This window comes from Juglans regia, chromosome 5, assembly GCF_001411555.2.
Source record: "Juglans regia cultivar Chandler chromosome 5, Walnut 2.0, whole genome shotgun sequence".
Classification (NCBI taxonomy): Eukaryota; Viridiplantae; Streptophyta; class Magnoliopsida; order Fagales; family Juglandaceae; genus Juglans; species Juglans regia.
Window position 1 is genome coordinate 9,638,124 of NC_049905.1, and position 17,117 is coordinate 9,655,240.

The 17,117-nt window shown below is 37.1% G+C and overlaps 1 protein-coding gene across 2 annotated transcripts in view; it reads left to right on the forward strand.

Annotated features, from left to right (window-relative positions):
* The first annotated feature begins 209 nt into the window (after window positions 1-209).
* The window catches only part of LOC109022127 (small subunit processome component 20 homolog), a 31,690-nt gene continuing 14,782 nt past the window's right edge, over window positions 210-17,117 (forward strand). The window contains exons 1-19 of one of the 2 annotated variants that reach the window (XM_019004936.2): window positions 210-364; window positions 444-534; window positions 636-766; window positions 955-1,074; window positions 1,184-1,341; window positions 2,366-2,410; window positions 2,704-2,782; window positions 2,903-2,976; window positions 4,016-4,122; window positions 7,858-8,016; window positions 13,628-13,831; window positions 14,231-14,447; window positions 14,558-14,632; window positions 14,752-15,101; window positions 15,276-15,468; window positions 15,603-15,855; window positions 15,944-16,280; window positions 16,596-16,776; window positions 16,902-17,042. In XM_019004936.2, coding sequence (XP_018860481.2) covers window positions 698-766; window positions 955-1,074; window positions 1,184-1,341; window positions 2,366-2,410; window positions 2,704-2,782; window positions 2,903-2,976; window positions 4,016-4,122; window positions 7,858-8,016; window positions 13,628-13,831; window positions 14,231-14,447; window positions 14,558-14,632; window positions 14,752-15,101; window positions 15,276-15,468; window positions 15,603-15,855; window positions 15,944-16,280; window positions 16,596-16,776; window positions 16,902-17,042 — 2,762 coding nt within the window. In that variant the 5' untranslated portion in view covers window positions 210-364; window positions 444-534; window positions 636-697. The remainder of the gene's footprint in view (window positions 365-443; window positions 535-635; window positions 767-954; window positions 1,075-1,183; window positions 1,342-2,365; window positions 2,411-2,703; window positions 2,783-2,902; window positions 2,977-4,015; window positions 4,123-7,857; window positions 8,017-13,627; window positions 13,832-14,230; window positions 14,448-14,557; window positions 14,633-14,751; window positions 15,102-15,275; window positions 15,469-15,602; window positions 15,856-15,943; window positions 16,281-16,595; window positions 16,777-16,901; window positions 17,043-17,117) is intronic. The other variant, XM_019004943.2, reaches the window with a different exon arrangement.

The window sequence follows — 17,117 nt, forward strand, 5'->3', positions numbered from 1 at the left end:
TTTCATGAGATTTAGAACGTAGAGTGGTGAATTGTGACTGATGAAAATAAATTTTTTTAAAAAAATTATAAAAACCATAAATAAAACAAAGCTTATAGATAAAAATATAATATACAGGTCTTAGATTAAGATTTAAATAGTGTTGAGTACACAAATACCGCATATTCATTTTCAAAATAAAGTGAGCAAGCATAGAATCCACAGAACCCTGCTATTTGCGGTGGTAGCGCACTTTCCAACTGTATGCAGCCTACTTGAAGAATAATGTGAAAGAGAGTATTTAAGCTAGGGTTTTGAAGCTAGATCAGAACGTTGACACAAACCCAAACTGTCTTCTCGCCGAAATCACTCGAGGACACCGTTGGTAAGTCCTCTTCTCTCCGTCATTTTTCCCCCTCCCTCTGCCGTGAATAATCAAACAGCCACGGTGTGATTTCGTTCAGCACATAGTTGACCCCCAAGGAACGTCGGAGCACCAGCCAGGCTACCCAGAACCCGCCAACCAGGCACCCACTGCCACCTCGCTCCATTTCGGTAAGCCCACGCCGGATTCTTCCTCGTCTTACTCCTTTACGTCGTGGTTCTCGGTCTAACAGACCACAAAACTTATTTCCCTCTCCATCTCCCTCTCCCAGCAGCTTGTGCCGCAGGTTCCTCTCTGTCAATCAGGGCGTCTGTGAAACTGAAACGCTAAGTAATGGCGACGATGTCGCATGCTCAGGCTGTGAAGTCCCTCAACAAATCCCCGGGGCGCCGCCGTTTTGTCGTAAGTCCTTAAACCCTTTACAAAACAGTTAAACCGTAAACCCCATAAACAAAAAATGGAATTCTATGGAAAGCAAAATATCGTTTTTCATTTGAAATAATCATTGAATAACTGTTTTAATTTTAAAAAATTTAGTATAAAGGTTAACTAAATTGGTTTTCGTGTGTGTGCACGTGCGTGGGGTGCAGTTCAAGACGTTCTCTCAGAGGGTAGGAGAGATAGAAATCGATGTTTACAGAAGTCTTGACGAAGTGAAACCCGAGCCAGCAGAGGGCTCCTTTTTTCGGGACTGCCTCATAGAATGGAGGGTATGCCTTGCCTCTTTCTTCCCTCTTCTCTCTCTCCCCTCCTCCTCCTCCTCCTCCTCCTCCCCCACTAATACCAAGTTTTCGTTTTTGATTGTATTATCACGTACAGGAATTGAATACTGCTGAGGATTTTATTTCATTTTATGTGGAAATAATGCCCTTGGTACAAACATTACCTTTGGTTCTATTGCACAAGGAATTAATAGTGTCGAAACTTCTCTCAAGTTTACATATGAAAGCAAGGCTATCTCTGGAGCCTATTCTTAGGTATGTTAACCTAATTCATAATCCCTTCTTTACTGATCTTTGGATATTTATGTGCGCTATAGGGTATGATAAACATCTATTGAAGCTTTTGTTGTTTTATTCTAATGCTTCTGTTTCAGAAAAAAGTATTTTGTTTTTGTTAGTAATTGAAAGTTTTAATGATAGCAACATTAGGCATGACCTGAGTCACAGGTCGTGTACAAGAGAAATACCTAGTTAGAGTTTGAAACCGATTGAAGGAAGTCATGGAGGCTTACACCCAGAAACAAATTCGTAAGCCTCCAGTAAAACAATTCTTATGCCCATATAGAATACTGTCGCTTGTGTTTCTCTATGGTCCTTTTTTTTTTTTTTACCTTTTTTATGTCGGCACATTTTAATGGAAATCAATCAGTAATAAGTTGAATCTGGTTCAGTAAGTAGAGTATCTTGGTTATTAACTTGGGTTGTCCTCATACCAATAACATCATGTCAGGGAAAGTAATTAGAAGGGTGTCAGGAATGAGTGATATGATACTTCTTTGATGATGTTTTAGCGATCAATGCTATCAGTTTATGTAGGTATCTGAATATTGACTAACTTTTTGTTTCTGGCTACTAAGCCTGGTAAAAATCTTTGCAAGCTGTAACTGATATAATAATAAATTGACATCGTGATCATAGAATATCTGTAGAATATGTATAATTTGGGTGAAGAACCTTGTAAGGATGGGAATATTTGTAGCCTTAGTTCAATTTTGCTATAGCTTGTATCTAGGTGTACTCACTTGTATACATCCTGTGTACTTGGGCTATGCCTATTTACTTAGAATAAATTCTATTATTACCTATTAAAAAAAAGAATATGTATAATTTGTATTTTGATCGTTCAAGAGTGACTATGAACTATAGAAGAGTTTAGTGATTTAAGAAGGAATTTTTAATTTGTATTGTTTTTTGTTTTTTGTTCGTTTGTTTATGAGTTATTTATGCTTTTGTTCTTTAACATGAGATATGTTGAGAGTTCCAAATTATGCTCATGCAGGTTAATTGCTGCTCTATCTAGAGATCTGTTGGTGGATTTTATCCCGTGAGTTCCTTCTTTCTGGATTTAATTCTCAGGCTTTTTTTTCTTTTTCTTAGTAAATTATTCTTGGGGGCTTCTATCCTTAGAATCCTGCACTATTGGTTGCTATTTGCTGCACTATTAACATTGTACATAATGAGAAATTAGCCTCTATTATTGTTGGAGATGCACCAGCCTCACACCCTCTTAAATTGCTTTGAAATTTTCCTTGTCAGACTATCATATTCTTGCATATGCCATGTCTTTACAGTTTTTCGCATTTATGACTTGTATCTCATGTATGTGGTCTTTGACAGCTTTCTGCCGAGGATTGCTGATTCTTTAGCGTCTCTCCTACAAAGTGGTGCTGATAGGGAGCCAGAGATTATCGAACAGGTCCAATCCATGGTTTCTGTAGTGTTCTTTAGTTGTCAATATTTTTTCTGTTTCCAATTTTTTCAAATAGCTTCTTCAATCTCAATCTAAACTTTTCCAAGTGTGGCTGTTGACATGCAGATATTTATATCGTGGTCATATATTATGATGTATTTGCAGAAGTATTTGATACGAGACCTTGTTTATCTGCTCAAGTAAGTACTTTTGAATGCTGCTTTAGGAATTTTATTAATTTTGTTGTAATGATTCTGTGAAAGCAAACTGTTCATGCCACAATATTTGAGATTTATGTTAGAGCAAAACAAATATATTTTGGTTTGCAGTGAAACGTCTCATTTTGAAACAAAAATGAAACATGTTTCTGTGTTTGGTAGTTTTGGGGTGGGTCTAGGTAATTGGTTGCTCTTTTGATAATTTGTTGCTATTGGTAGCACTGCCCATTCCACCATTGTCATGCTGTCACATAGTCTGATTTCTTTTGTCAGTATAATTGTCATCTTGTGCAATTACTGAAAAATCTCTCACTTGCAAATTGGAGAGGTTATAGGTAATGTAATCATAATTATAATAATTATGTAAACTGCATTGATATGCTATGCTATATGAGAATGAAATGTCTGCCCTAAAAGATTTAAATCAAACCGAAGGAGCTAGTTTGAATATCTTACTTATCCCCCCCTCCCTTTCCCAAAAAAAAAAAAGGGTGGATAGTTTTAGGTCTCCAAATCATTTTCTCTTTTAATTTTTTCCCGGGCTTCTTTTTCTCAGAAAGCTGGTCTGGTTTACTATGTATAAAAAGATATATAGCACATGACTATAAAAAATATTTACTAGTTTTCTTTGAGGATTGTGAGCGGTCAATGGATGAGCTTAGAACTCTTTTTTGAATACTTTATTCGATTGGTTGATGGTAATAGATTTCAATGGCTTGAAAGGCCACGATTTTCTTGCATTGCTCGACACTCATGCTTATGTTCTTGTATATGTCCCGTGTATCATTGGTAAAATTCTTGTTTACTGATAAAAAATTTTTCATGACGTGTCATCACCAGAATAAGTACTTGAAATGGAAATTAAGTTTGAATTGAACTATTAGGTAAATTGAACAGATGCTTTGATATATTCCTATAATGTTAATATCAGGTATTAGCTGATACATGTTCGCCATTCATATTTATTTACCTATGCATGAGCAAAGATATTTACTTACATATTTTTCTCAAATTTTGTCAGGGTGACGGTAAAACTACGATTTTATCCCAAGGATTATGTTCAAGAATTTATAGCAGAGGCATTATCATTCTTGCTTAGGAATGCGCCAGATGAGCAGTTGCAGTATGGTATGATCATGCTTTATTATTTATTTTTGTCTTCGGGGAATCCAGCCCTTGGTTTTACTACATGGATATAAAGGAACCTTTTTTTCCTTTGATGTTTGAATTATTGCTCAATTGATTTCTGCAGTCATTACTGTTATTTTGTTGTATCCTTGCGAGTTTCTTGTTTGGGAACTAGGGAACTTTTTAATGTGGTCTTCAGTAAGGACTTGTGTGAATAACTAAATTATTGAAAATATATGTTTGTAAATGGCATGGTGTTGGTAGCAATATTATTGTGAGGGAAAAACTTATAATAACCTTTTGTTTATGTTTCAAGGATTTCTGATGATTCTCGTCCTAGGTAACCACGTTTTTGTACCTTTTTTCCATGCAAATATAGTATACAATGGTCTTCAAATTCAGTTTTGGTATCAAAGCACTTGTCTTTTCCAATAGGGTGATAAGTCAATTTGTTCATAGAAGCAAAGTTTGTTTTTGAAATAAAGATTTTTTTTTTTGTTTTTAGGGGTTTGCGCGCTAGGGATTCATGTCACTGAGTGCTCTGGGGGGTTGTTGGCCATTGTCTACGGGAAAACTAAAAGTGAAATGGTTGATATCCTTAGTGGTGATTGTTTTCCAAAAGATTCGAAGCTCTAGACCCACGGTCATGGTCGTGGGTCTTCTCTATGTAGATACCCATTACCATGGGTTTGTGACTATGAAGAAGAAAAAAGATGAAGAGAAAGGGGAAGGGGAAATGGAAGCGGAGGAGTAGTAGAAGGGGAAGAAGAAGAGGAAGAAATTGAAGAGGAAGTGGAGAAGGAGAAAGGAAGAAGGTGGCTGCCGATTGGCGTGTGTTTGTTAGTGTTTTTTTTGGTTTTTATTTGTTGGGCCGGCGGGCGGGATACCTGCTCGCAACCCACCCGTATGTTAGAATTAAGTCTTAACTTTGTCCACCCTTGTCCTCGGGGTGGGTTGGTTGCCTGCTCTGGCCCTAGCGGGGCCAATAGATGTGCCAGGTGGGCTAGGTATGGGGCCCTGCACCCATTAGATCTTGTGTGTCTGGGAGGACTCAAGAAATATGGGGGAACCTTTGTAACAACTGTTTGAATTGGCAGATTTATGTTATTCTCTGGAAAATATAGGGAACTAGAGGTACCCTTGTGTTGTGAGCCTCTTTGTAACGCCCCAATGGAAGGCCCAAACCACATGACCTATACTCCAAAAGGACTAGTCAATGATACAATTGGAGCCCCACTAGAACCTTATAAAGAGCAAGAACTTCTCCTTCCCAAGCAATGTGGGATCTCATACACCAACTACCCTTATCCATATCATATGAGGTATCACAATCTACCCCCCTTAAATTTCCGATGTCCTCGTCGGGCCTGTCCATTGTAGGTGGCATGGCTCAAATCCCACATTTCTGGTTGGGATAGGCTCTGATACCATTTGTAACGCCCCAATGGAAGGCCCAAACCACATGGCCTATACTCCAAAAGGACTAGTCAATGATACAATTGGAGCCCCACTAGAACCTTTTAAAGAGCAAGAACTTCTCATTCCCAAGCAATGTGAGATCCCATACACCAACTACCCTTATCCATATCATATGAGGTATCACACCAACTACCCTTATCCATATCATATGAGGTATCACTAAGTGATACCTCATATGATATGGATAAGTGTAGTTGGTGTATGGGATCCCACATTGCTTGGGAAGGAGAAGTTCTTGCTCTTTATAAGGTTCTAGTGGGGCTCCAATTGTATCATTGACTAATCCTTTTGGAGTATAGGTTATGTGGTTTGGGCCTTCCATTGGGGCGTTACACTCTTGCTAGGTCTATCCTTTGGAAAGTGGGAGGTCGGGAATCTCTGATTGGTATGGAGAGAAATAAAAACTTTATGTCATGTGGTTGGGGTTTTATGTGAAGGGTGCGGAGGAGCTCATGGAATTGCTTGTTGATGTCTCGACGCTTCAAAGAGAGTTAAAGAGGTTCACTTGTTCCGTTAATTATGATGTAAATAGTGTAACTGCAAGTTGAACTCGTACGAAGGGATTAGGGCTCTCTAGAGTGGAGAACATGACTCCAAATATCATACATTGGAGTAGCCAACATGTAGATTCGTGTTGCTTGGATTCAATTGGCTGTTTGGGAGGTGTATAGTTGATGTGGGATAGAAGAAGAGTTGTGGAAAAATTCAAGATCTTTGTGGGTGAATTTACTATTGCATGAACTTTTGTAGAAAGTATACCATTGAATGCAATTTCATAAAATCTAAAAAGCTAGAGGGGGGAAAATATCGTATGCTGTCATCCAAACATAAAAGGAATTAAGCATAATGACTCTTAGCTCAAACGCTATCCTTCCAATCTTCAAAAGTCTAAGCATCCTTCCAATCTTCAATATGGTGTGTTCTTGCCAAACACACCATATCAAACACAAAATGTAGCATCCTTCAAACTACCAAATTTATATGGCTACTAATGGGACTTCACCAACAAGCTATCAAATCTACCATTGTTTGAGGTCGTTACCTACTCAATTCTAATACAATGAAATATTGAGCCCATAAATCCCTAGCCGCCTTGCAGTGAAGCAGGAGATGATTGATGCTTTAACCACCCTTCGCACATTTACAACACCAGTCCATTACTATGACTTTCTTCTTCCTCAAGCTATCTACCTTTAGATCTTATCTTCCATGACGCTGCCAACCAAAGAAATAATGCTATTCTTGATGGTGCCTTATTTTCCCAAATCTCCATTCAGGGGGAATGGGGCCATCTTGGGAAGAGCGCGTAGTAGAAAGGCTTGACCTCCAAGGTCCACTTATCAATCATTTGCTGCTCTAATAAAAGTGATATTCCATTGGGGTCCATTCTCAGGTATCTGCAAAAGTTTTGCCACGGATGCATCCTTACAGAGGCTAAACAATGTTGGGAAAGCTGTTTTCAAGGGCTGGTCACATATCGTGCCCTAATTAGATTTTAAACCCATCCTTCAACAGTAATTAGTATCCATTTGAGTTGGTTCATAGCTACAAAACCAGTTGGTGTAGGTCATATTTTTCCTTTTCTATGCAATGTGGTTTGGAATAAAATTATTGGTTAATTATATTTCTGGATAGTGTGTTCATTGCATCTTCTGTGGCCTTTTTTTTCTTGTGCACAAGAACATGGTCATTTTCAAGAGTTTTCAGATGTGGTGCATCCAATTTTCATGTTGATGCATTCTTTTCATATGGTGACAGCACTTCTAGAATGTTCTTTTATTTATTTTTGGATCTGGGTACCATATGAATGCTGAGTTGATTTTATCTAATAATTTTCATGATGCTTTACCCTCCATTTTTTCATCCACCCTGCCTTGTTCTTCATTTGTGTATGTGTGTGTGTGTGGCTTGCATAGTTTTGCACATGTTTCAAGCTATTGCAGCACATTGGTGCAGCTATGCCATCAAGGAGTTGGAGCAGGGTTAGTTGATTAACTTTTATTGTAGGCTGAATGAACAGATTGCATGTGTATATCTCCTTTTGTTACTTGACTGTTGTAGATTGGTAAATGGTATGCATGTCGATTACCTTTTTTAGTTTTTATATTTTTGAAAGGAGGACTATGCCCCAAATTGGTAAATAGTATGCATGTAGATGACCTCATGTTATTGGTATATAGCATAGCCAGAGCTGCAATCAATTAGGTTTGAGTTATTTTGAGGATTATTGATGGGGTTTGCGTGGGATTTTAACAGGTATTAAAAGGATAATGAGTGAAGTTGTGAAGAAACCGTTGCCTACAAGAAAACTTGGTGTCAGTGCTTTACTATGTTATGTCATGAGAGGGGCCTCATCAAGGTTCCATTCAAGAGCAGAACGAGTATCGCGGCTATTGATGGACAGTGCTATCTTGGGTATTGAGAAATGAAATTTCTTGCATATATTTCGCTGGTCTATTTTATTGCAAATTTATAATATTCATAATCCCATGAATTCTTGTGACAATTTACTTTCGTTTCTTCCCTAAATATGTTATGATTCTATCATGTTAGAACCGATTATTGTGTAAAATATAATCCATGTGCTTTACAATTGTAAAGATGATGCTATAGAGAGATGCATACTTACGTTGCACGTGTGTGTGAGTTTAGTTATAATTTCTTTCTATCCAGCCTGCTTCTTTATTGATAATATCCCTAATAGACATTGCCTTAAAATATACACCCAATGGAAGACATTTTTTGAATTGATTATAGTGTAAACTCCACTTTAGATACTTTTGTAAGTATGAAATGTCAGTTTACAATTACACAGCAGAATTATAATTAGTCTAATATTTATCCACACATTTATGTGCCTGTACTTGGGTGTGTGAGGGGAGCTCTGTATACTTTGCACCATTTTTACTCCACTTTTGAAACTCTGTTTTGATCTTGTGTTTTGAAAAACTCATTTGATTTCTAGTTCTGGCCTTGTCTATCGTGCTCACTAAGTATCAAGCTGATTGGCTGTCATTAGTTATTCCATCTGTAAAGAGAAACCTGAGTTTAAGGATTTGGTAGCTAGTGAAACACATTTGATTTTTGACATGCATGATGACTTTATTAGGGTATTTGGGCCAACATTAAAGATCAAGGGTTTTGATCTTCACAATCCACAAATCAAGTACATGTGCTCGGGGCATGAGCTAGCTATAAGCATTTTAAATAAATCCTTGACAAGTGATGGAATCTTATTTAAAGTGAAGTCCAAGTATATAAAATAATACACCCAACTTTTTGATAAGTAAATGATACACCCAAGTAGGGAGAAGAAGGAAGAGATACAAAAATCTTAAAAAACAAAGCAGCTAGATAAAAAAAAAATTAGCATTTGAAATTACTGGATTAAAAGCAGAAACTTATTGATTTTCAATATTTAGATAGAAGACAAAAACATTTTACTTAAATGAAGAGGTGTTCACAATCATTGTATAGAGAAAAGGATTGCTTCAAATGTGTTTTTTTTTTTTAATTTTAATTTTTGTGTATTTGCCTCTTATGTAAATATGATAAGTACAAGTGCTAATGTGTTATATAACAAGTTTAGGGGATTGGGTAATGTTTTGTTGACAGGGTTAGATAGTGGTGGTAGGGCTGAAAACTGAACGTATCGGTGCAGTTTTGGTCCAAAACCGAAACCACACCGACATGTTTTTAAGATTGTCGTACTGACTGAAACCGGCTGATAGAGAGAGAGAGAGAGAGAGAGAGAGAGAGAGAGAGAACCGGCCTGAATCTGATGGTCGGTACCGATCGGTTCGGCGGTTTGGGGTCGGCCATCACCAGACACCAAGAAACCCACAAAACAAAACCCAACACAATAAACCACTTGAAGTACCAGATTTTTCCATTGGCGGCAAGATGAGAGAGCTCAACAAGATGAGAGACGGAGGAGAGGTTAACGGAGGATAGGGAAAGGGAGGGAGGTTGGTTTTGGCCGGTTAGAATGGATGCCGCCGACTGTTGAAGGGAGAGGCTGCATGGCGTGAGAGAAAAGAGACTAGCAGTGGCGGTGGCTGTGCATGAGAGAGGTGAGAGAGCTTCTAAGAGAAGTTCAATCGGGGAGAAGAAGAGGGAGGGGTGGGGGGACACGAAGGTATTAAACCCTTTTTTTTGTTTTTAATAAGAAGAATTTTATTGATCCACATAATTAGGCAAGGCCCAAATACACAGGAAGTATACAAGTGATGAACCTAATTACAAGCTAAGATCTGTGAAAAACAACATAGAAGTCATTAAAACTAGTCCCATTCAATACAATAGCGGAAGCCCAAAGTAACAATGTATGAAAGAAGAAATCCTTGAACACTCCCATTAAACGTTCCCTAAAATCAAAACAGCGACCATTCCTTTCATTCCAAGTGCACCAAATTAAACTTATAGGTAGGGGTGATAAACGGTCCTGTTGGACTGACCAGACCGACTGTTTCGGTCCGGACCGGACCGGACCGAGACTTAGACTGGTCCAGTCCGGTCCACATTTTAGAGGATCGAAACTTTTCAGTCCGGTCCACGGTCCAGGGTTTTTTCGGACCGGACTAGACCGAATGAAAAAAAAAAATATATTTTATATATAATAATTGTACAATTAACAATATAAATTTTTAAATATATTATTAATACTTGTTAATATTCTATAAATTAACAATATTTTATATATATCTTCATCTAACCTATCACTATTAACAATATAAAATTTTAAATATGTTATTAACACTTGTTAATATTATATGAATTAACTAATATATAATATCAATTAGTTAATTATATAGTAATTATATAAATTAATAATATAATTTTCATCTAATTTATTATCATTGACCATATAAAATATTTTTTTATTGAGTTTGTTACATAATCCACATTAATAAGTCATTTAATTTAATTTAGTATTTTAAATAATTTTTTTTAGTAATTATTTAAAAAAAAAAATAGGCCGGACCGACTGGACAACCCTTTGGGTGTTTGGTCTGGTCCGGTCCGGAAAAATGATGGACCGTAAATATTCGGTCCATCGCCGGACCGGACCATTTGCAGCCCTACTTATAGGCACCATCTTCCAAACAACGTATTAAACCTTAAAGCCAAATGATGCCGTTTGGTGTATTAAACCAAACGACGTTGTTTCATTTTAATTTTTTTTTGTAAATGGTAGGTGTAAAACGATGCTATTTCACTCACTTAAGTGAAACGATGTCATTTTACAGAAGATATATATATATATATATATTACTGGCCGGATCAGAGGTTTGGGCTTGGTTCAGACCAGGATCGAACAGGCCTACATCGGTTTCATTAAATTTATACTGCTGGCCGACTGGTTCTCTAGTGGTTTCGGCCAGTTCCAGACTCTAGTGGCTAGTCCACGTCGGCGATGGTCGGTTCAATTTCCTTACAGCCCTAAGTGGTGGTCATTCTACAATTTCCAAGAAACTCCAAGCTTTATCTTGGCTACAAACTAAAGGCTTTAAAGATTAACTTAAGGGCTTGGGATGATCAAGTCTTTGGTTAAGTTACAAAGTTTGGATTGTGTGGTAGAGGAGAGAGCATAATCTAAAGAAGAGAAACTAAGGAAGAACCATTTGTTATTAATATAGGAAAAAATAATTTTAATGGAGGATCTGTCTTGGAGGTAGAAATCAAGGGCTCTATGGTTAAGAGAGGGTGATAAGCTTACAAAGTTTTGTATTGGGTGGATAAATTGAAAAGAGAAACAATGATATTGAGCTCTTTTTGGTTGATGATTCAGTGTCTTCTGATCAAAATGGAGATTAGGTTTCATAGTGTGTGGTATCATGAGCATCTATTTTCTGAACAGTTTGCTTGGAGGCCCAAGGCTGACGTATTAGCAGTTGAATCCATCGAGGAAGGGATGCTCACGTGGCTTGAGAGGCCATATGTAGAGTGTGAGGCTCTCAAAGTGGTAAAAAGTATGATTGTTATAAAGCATCAAGCCTAGATGGTTTTACTATGGTTTTTTTTCAAGTTTGCTGGGATGTAATTTGTGAAGACATCACGAGGGTATTTGGATTTTCATACCAACAGTAATTTTGAACAAAGCTTTGTGCCACTTTCATTCCTCTCATAACTAAAAAAGGTGGGGTAATGAATGCTAAAGATTACCGCTCCATTAGCCTTATGAATGAGGTGTAAAAGATAATCGGTTGAGGAGGGTTTTCAAGAAGATAATTTAGAAGCCACAAATTGCATTTGTCAAAGTTACACAAATTTTAGACTCTGCTTATTGCTAATGAATGCTTGGATAGTAGGATCCCATTTTCTTATCTCTTTTTCTATTTGTAGTTAGGTTTTACTCTTATATACTTTTTGTGTATTGGGCTACGCCTTTTGCATTTTTAAAAGAAATCTTTGGTTTCTTATTAGACAAATATAGGTGAGTGATACTGTGATAGAATACCGTTAAAGTAAAGGGATTTTGATGTAGTAAAACTGAAATGAATGTTTTATGAGTACTACAAGACTATTTTAAGGAGATCGTGTTGGGCTAGTCAGAAACATGTGCATAAGACATTTTTCACTAAAATATAATCTTAAGATGGATAAGTGGGAGTGCTTTTTTTTTTTTTAATTGGTAAAGAGACTGAAAAACACTAGTGGCATCATTTACTGAACCTTCTGTCACTAACAACTACATAGGTTCACCCAATAACATGCGAGTCCTTGTTCTCATTAATAATGCTTCTTCTTTACTGGTAAAAAGCAACAATGCAAGTTCTTAAGTGGGAATGCTAGAAAAGATATCATAAAGAATGAAGATAACCATTCGAAATTGGGTGGCATGAATCAGGAACAGATGGGACTCACTCTCGCTAGTTGGTCACATGCAATAATCGTCCAAGATCACAATGGGCTGAAATAAGGTGGAGTGATGTGATTCACTTTCAAAGATTGAAAAGGGTTGATGGGCTGAAATAACTTGCATTTTTTTCTCCTTCTAGATAGGTGCTTCTCTTGTATATAGCTTATATACTATGGTCACACCTTCTGCACTTTCTAACAAAACTTTAGTATTTGTAAAACAAACTTGGACGGAAGCAGATGAAAATTGTATCTGATCACTAAGTGGTGGAGAGCGGTGTTTCAGATAAGACAGAATAGTTTGGTCATCTCTGAGTAGTTGATAAAAGATTTAGGGAGTTAGGTCTGCTTAATTGGGATTGATTCTTATTTCAGTTGAGTTGTCAAATTTATGGAGTAGGGTTTTATGCACTTGAAGTTTGAACAAACTTGATGTATGAGAGATTTGGCCTTAAAGATTTTCAGATTTTTCAAGTATGTATTGATAACAAGAGAGGCGATTGATGTGTTTGTCGAAGTGAAATTAGAAGATACTACTGCTTTGTAGAAGTACGGATATCATCTTATTTAGTGGTTGTAACTACATGTACACCACTGCGGTTAAACATGTCTCATGGTCTAAAAAAAGCTATGATAGATAAGGTAACTCATTTTACTTCACTTATCAAAAAAAGGTAACTCATTTTACTTCTGGCGTCCTTTTTGAGCGAATTTCTCTACTGTTACTTAGTTATTGATTTGGAGAGAAATTATTGTGGTGTTAGCATGATCATAAACCAGCGCTTGTAAACAATATGTGTGCCTTGTGGAGTAGAATGTTAGATCATTTGCACAATTAATGTGTTTTGGAGTGATTGAGATGAGAGTATAAATTGTAGGAGTGGAACTATAATAGTGTCTATGTAATTATCTGGGAAGTTTTGGTAGATGATTGGTCTTCCTCTATTGAGCGATTTTCCTTGGTTTCCTGCATTCTCTCTGTTTGCCTAATCAGGTTCCGAGTCTTCACTATGAAAATCTAAATTATTCTTCTCCTCCACTTGTAATACATGTATACTGCATTAACCTGTTTGCTAACTTTAGTTGAATTTTAACTTGCTCTATGCGTTGTGATACCTTATGGTTCTAAGCCTTTCTATGTCTGCCCCCTCCCCCCCTCCTGCAGGTTCAGAGGCTGTTCTTGAAGTTGTTATTTCTGCTTTTCAAAGACTCTGTGAGGATATAGAGGCAAAGGAGTTGGATTTTATGTTGAAATACTTATATAAAAAAATTACTAACTGTGTAATTGGTGGATCCATTTTGCATTTAAGTAACCTCCTGTCGCTACTTATTTCCATCGTTCAGATTCATAACGGGCAAATGGTTTATGGTGAGTCATAAATTATCTGGATTTACTTTTCTTTTTTTTTTGGGAACAGCGTTAAACAAGCTAGTCCACTGCTCAAGATCAGATGTAAGTCCATGTGAATAATCTCAAATATGATAAGAAAAAAATTTAAATCTTCTTTTCTTGAAAGTGTTTTTTAGTTGAGCTCAAGTAGATTGGCTTTTCAAGTTAGACATTGATTGGAGCTGATAATAGGCTATTAAAGATTGGTTCCTTTAGTTTTTTCAACTGATTAGTGAGTTCTGTGATCATTATTTCACCCAACTGCTCATTAGCTGAGCTTGGCTTGTTTTACAGCCACACCTTTTATTTTACCTGTTTGTTTGCTGCATATTTATTTAGTTCTTATATTCCAAGCGAAACTGCTATGATGTTGAACAGATTACCAGTCATTGCTTGAACATGCGGGGTTTCTTATGCAAAATATTGTCATGTCTTCTGGCATTATGAAGGCAGAGAAGCATCAAACAGAGGCCGTTGATAAGATTCTGGAATTGATGTTATGTATTCTGAATGGCCTCCACAATAAAAATAACATGCCAGCCATCTCTGACTGTTCATTGCAGTGGGCTCCTGTATTTAGGCTAAGGAACTCAAGGTAAAACATACTTGTCTGGCACATATTTTCTCCCTTGTTTTTCCCCATTATTGGCACATTTTTACTTGTATAAGAAAATAGTTTTGACATTGGTTAGGCTTATGTTGCAGCTTGCTGAATTTTATTAGAGAACTACTACAAAAGGACCCTTGCATATTATATATTTTCAGAGTAAACATCTTGAGGTAATGTTATATGTTTGTTATTTCTGGTATGCGATATATACTTACAAAAAAAAAGAATTCTGGTATGCGATATGGTTTGTTTTCTCGGACGGTCTTGACCTTTCTGATTGGACTTTCAGTGCGTTGAGTGATTTGATAGAGACTTCAAAAGAAGAGGTTTTATTTCTATTACTGTCCTTTTGTGAAATAATGGAAGCAAAAGTGCAAGGGTCCAACTTCTCAGGCAGCACATTTGGAGAAGTGTCTTCAAAGATTCAGAGTTTTTTGCAGGAAGCTATCTGCTATTGGATTGGGGCAATAAATAATATTGTGCATGGGGATCCATCATGTAGTCATATTCATGAGACTGAGTTAGCTTTGCTGTGGGGAATGATTAGCTGCTATCCCCGTATGATTGATATCCCTGAGATGTCATCCTATTTAATAGATTTGATTGATGCACTTGATCGGCTACTGATGATTGAAGCAGGTATGACACCTTCTCTATCATTTGGATGTAATTTGTTGCTCACTTTGAACCCTGGTATAACTTTCCCATGTCTCTGTAATGACAGTATATAATATGTCTCTCTTGGTTTTTTGCATTAAGAGTTGATGCACTTAATGAGACTCATCAGTGTATTAATCTTTGTTATTTTTTCAGGCTCCGTAGCAGGTCTTCCTAAACAAACATGGCAAAGCGTAATTGGTGCTGCTTTGAGTTCTTATAACAAATCACGTCATGGTAAAGAATCCCAGCCTGAAGAGACAAGCAAATTTTTGTATCTGGCAAAAAAATACATATCATCTGCACAAGTATTGTCTGCTGTAGCTGATTATTTGGATATTGTCTATGGGTAAGTTGACCTGTATGTCAATTGTTACATACATCATGAGTTTGTTTCTTATTATTGGCCAATTTTAATATCTATAGGTTCTTGTCTATGTTTAAAAACTCTGCTTTAACTTTCTGCTACTGTAACAATCTCAGGCCTACAGTGGAAGCACACAGTAGCAATAGGAAGTATCATCCAGAACTTTCTGTGGAGAAGGCTGTGGATGCAGTAATGATATTTGCTGATAATTTGCGCGACTCTAACAAGGGGTTACGCTTATCAACTCTTAGAATATTGTGCCACTATGAACCTCTGAGATCTGTAGATTCTACAAATGATCAAGCAGTTGGGAAGAAAACAAAATCTGAAGTTGCTCAGGGATCCCATGTGGATGGTCAGGGCATTAATGTATGTTTCTCTATATTCTTGCTGCTTCTGTTGTTTGACACCGTGCTCTGACTATGAAATCTTGGGTTGATTTTCCTTCAAATGTCAGGTTCTCCATTTACTTCTCTCAATCGAGGAAACTTCTCTTTCAATTTCTACAAGCCGGAAAGTTATCCTATGGATTTCCAGAATACAGATGGGTCTTCCTGCTGGCAGAGTACCTCGAGCCTATGTGCCCCTTGTCTTAAATGGGATAATTGGTGTATTGAATAACCGCTTTAGCTATCTTTGGAATCCGGCATTGGAATGCCTTGCAGTTTTGTTGAGCCAGCATATTCAAGTTGTATGGGATGAATTTATTTCTTGTCTTGAGCAGTACCAATCGATATTTCATACATCTAAAGAACAAGACCGGGGGAAGTCTAAGTTACATGATGAGTTAAGTGGTATGTGACAATAGTATTTTTGCTATTATAATTTCTTATGAGCAAATAAAAGGGAAGGAGGGGGCAACCAAAGGTGGCTTCTCTCCCTGGGTGTGACTTTAGTAGCACCCTACCCGCTTGGAACCGGACTTTTGTTTATGCTATTATCATTTATTAGTTTGTTTATTTTGTTCTAGTGATAGTTTCTTATCTTGACTCAGGGTCTGGTCTATGGTGCATGCTTTAGAGCAACAAAGCTATTATTTTCTTAGTTTATCTCCCTTCAAACTGAGTTCCGTTGGAAGTTTATTGTTTTGATGTGGTTTTATTTTCCAGATCTTGTACAGAATTTTTATTCTTTTGTTACTCCGGAATCAGATAGCACTCCATATGCAACAGTATTATCCTTGTTGCTCCAATCCTTGCAAAAGATTCCAAATGTTGTTGAATCCCATTCTCAACAGTTTATGTCTTTGTTCTTAAAGTTTCTGGGCTATAATCTCGATGATCTTATAAGGTAGCATTCTGCTGGTTCTTGTGTCTTTTGTTGGTGATACTTACTTGCCTACTTCATGTGCTTGTAAAGGTTCAAGTGAACTATCTCATTAAAAGTTGGTTTGCCTTTTTCATTTGGTATTGCAGTGTGGGATTATTCGATTCACGTGCTTGTAAAGGCAGAGAGTGGAAGGGTGTCCTTAAGGAATGGTTAAACTTGCTGAAAATAATGCGCAACCCTAGGTCTTTTTATCAGAGTCAATTTCTTAGAGAAGTTCTGCAAAATAGGTTGGTGCAGTGTTTGGATGACGGGTTGTATTTTTTACTTAGGGCTCATCTATGCTTGTTGTATTAGTTGTTCTT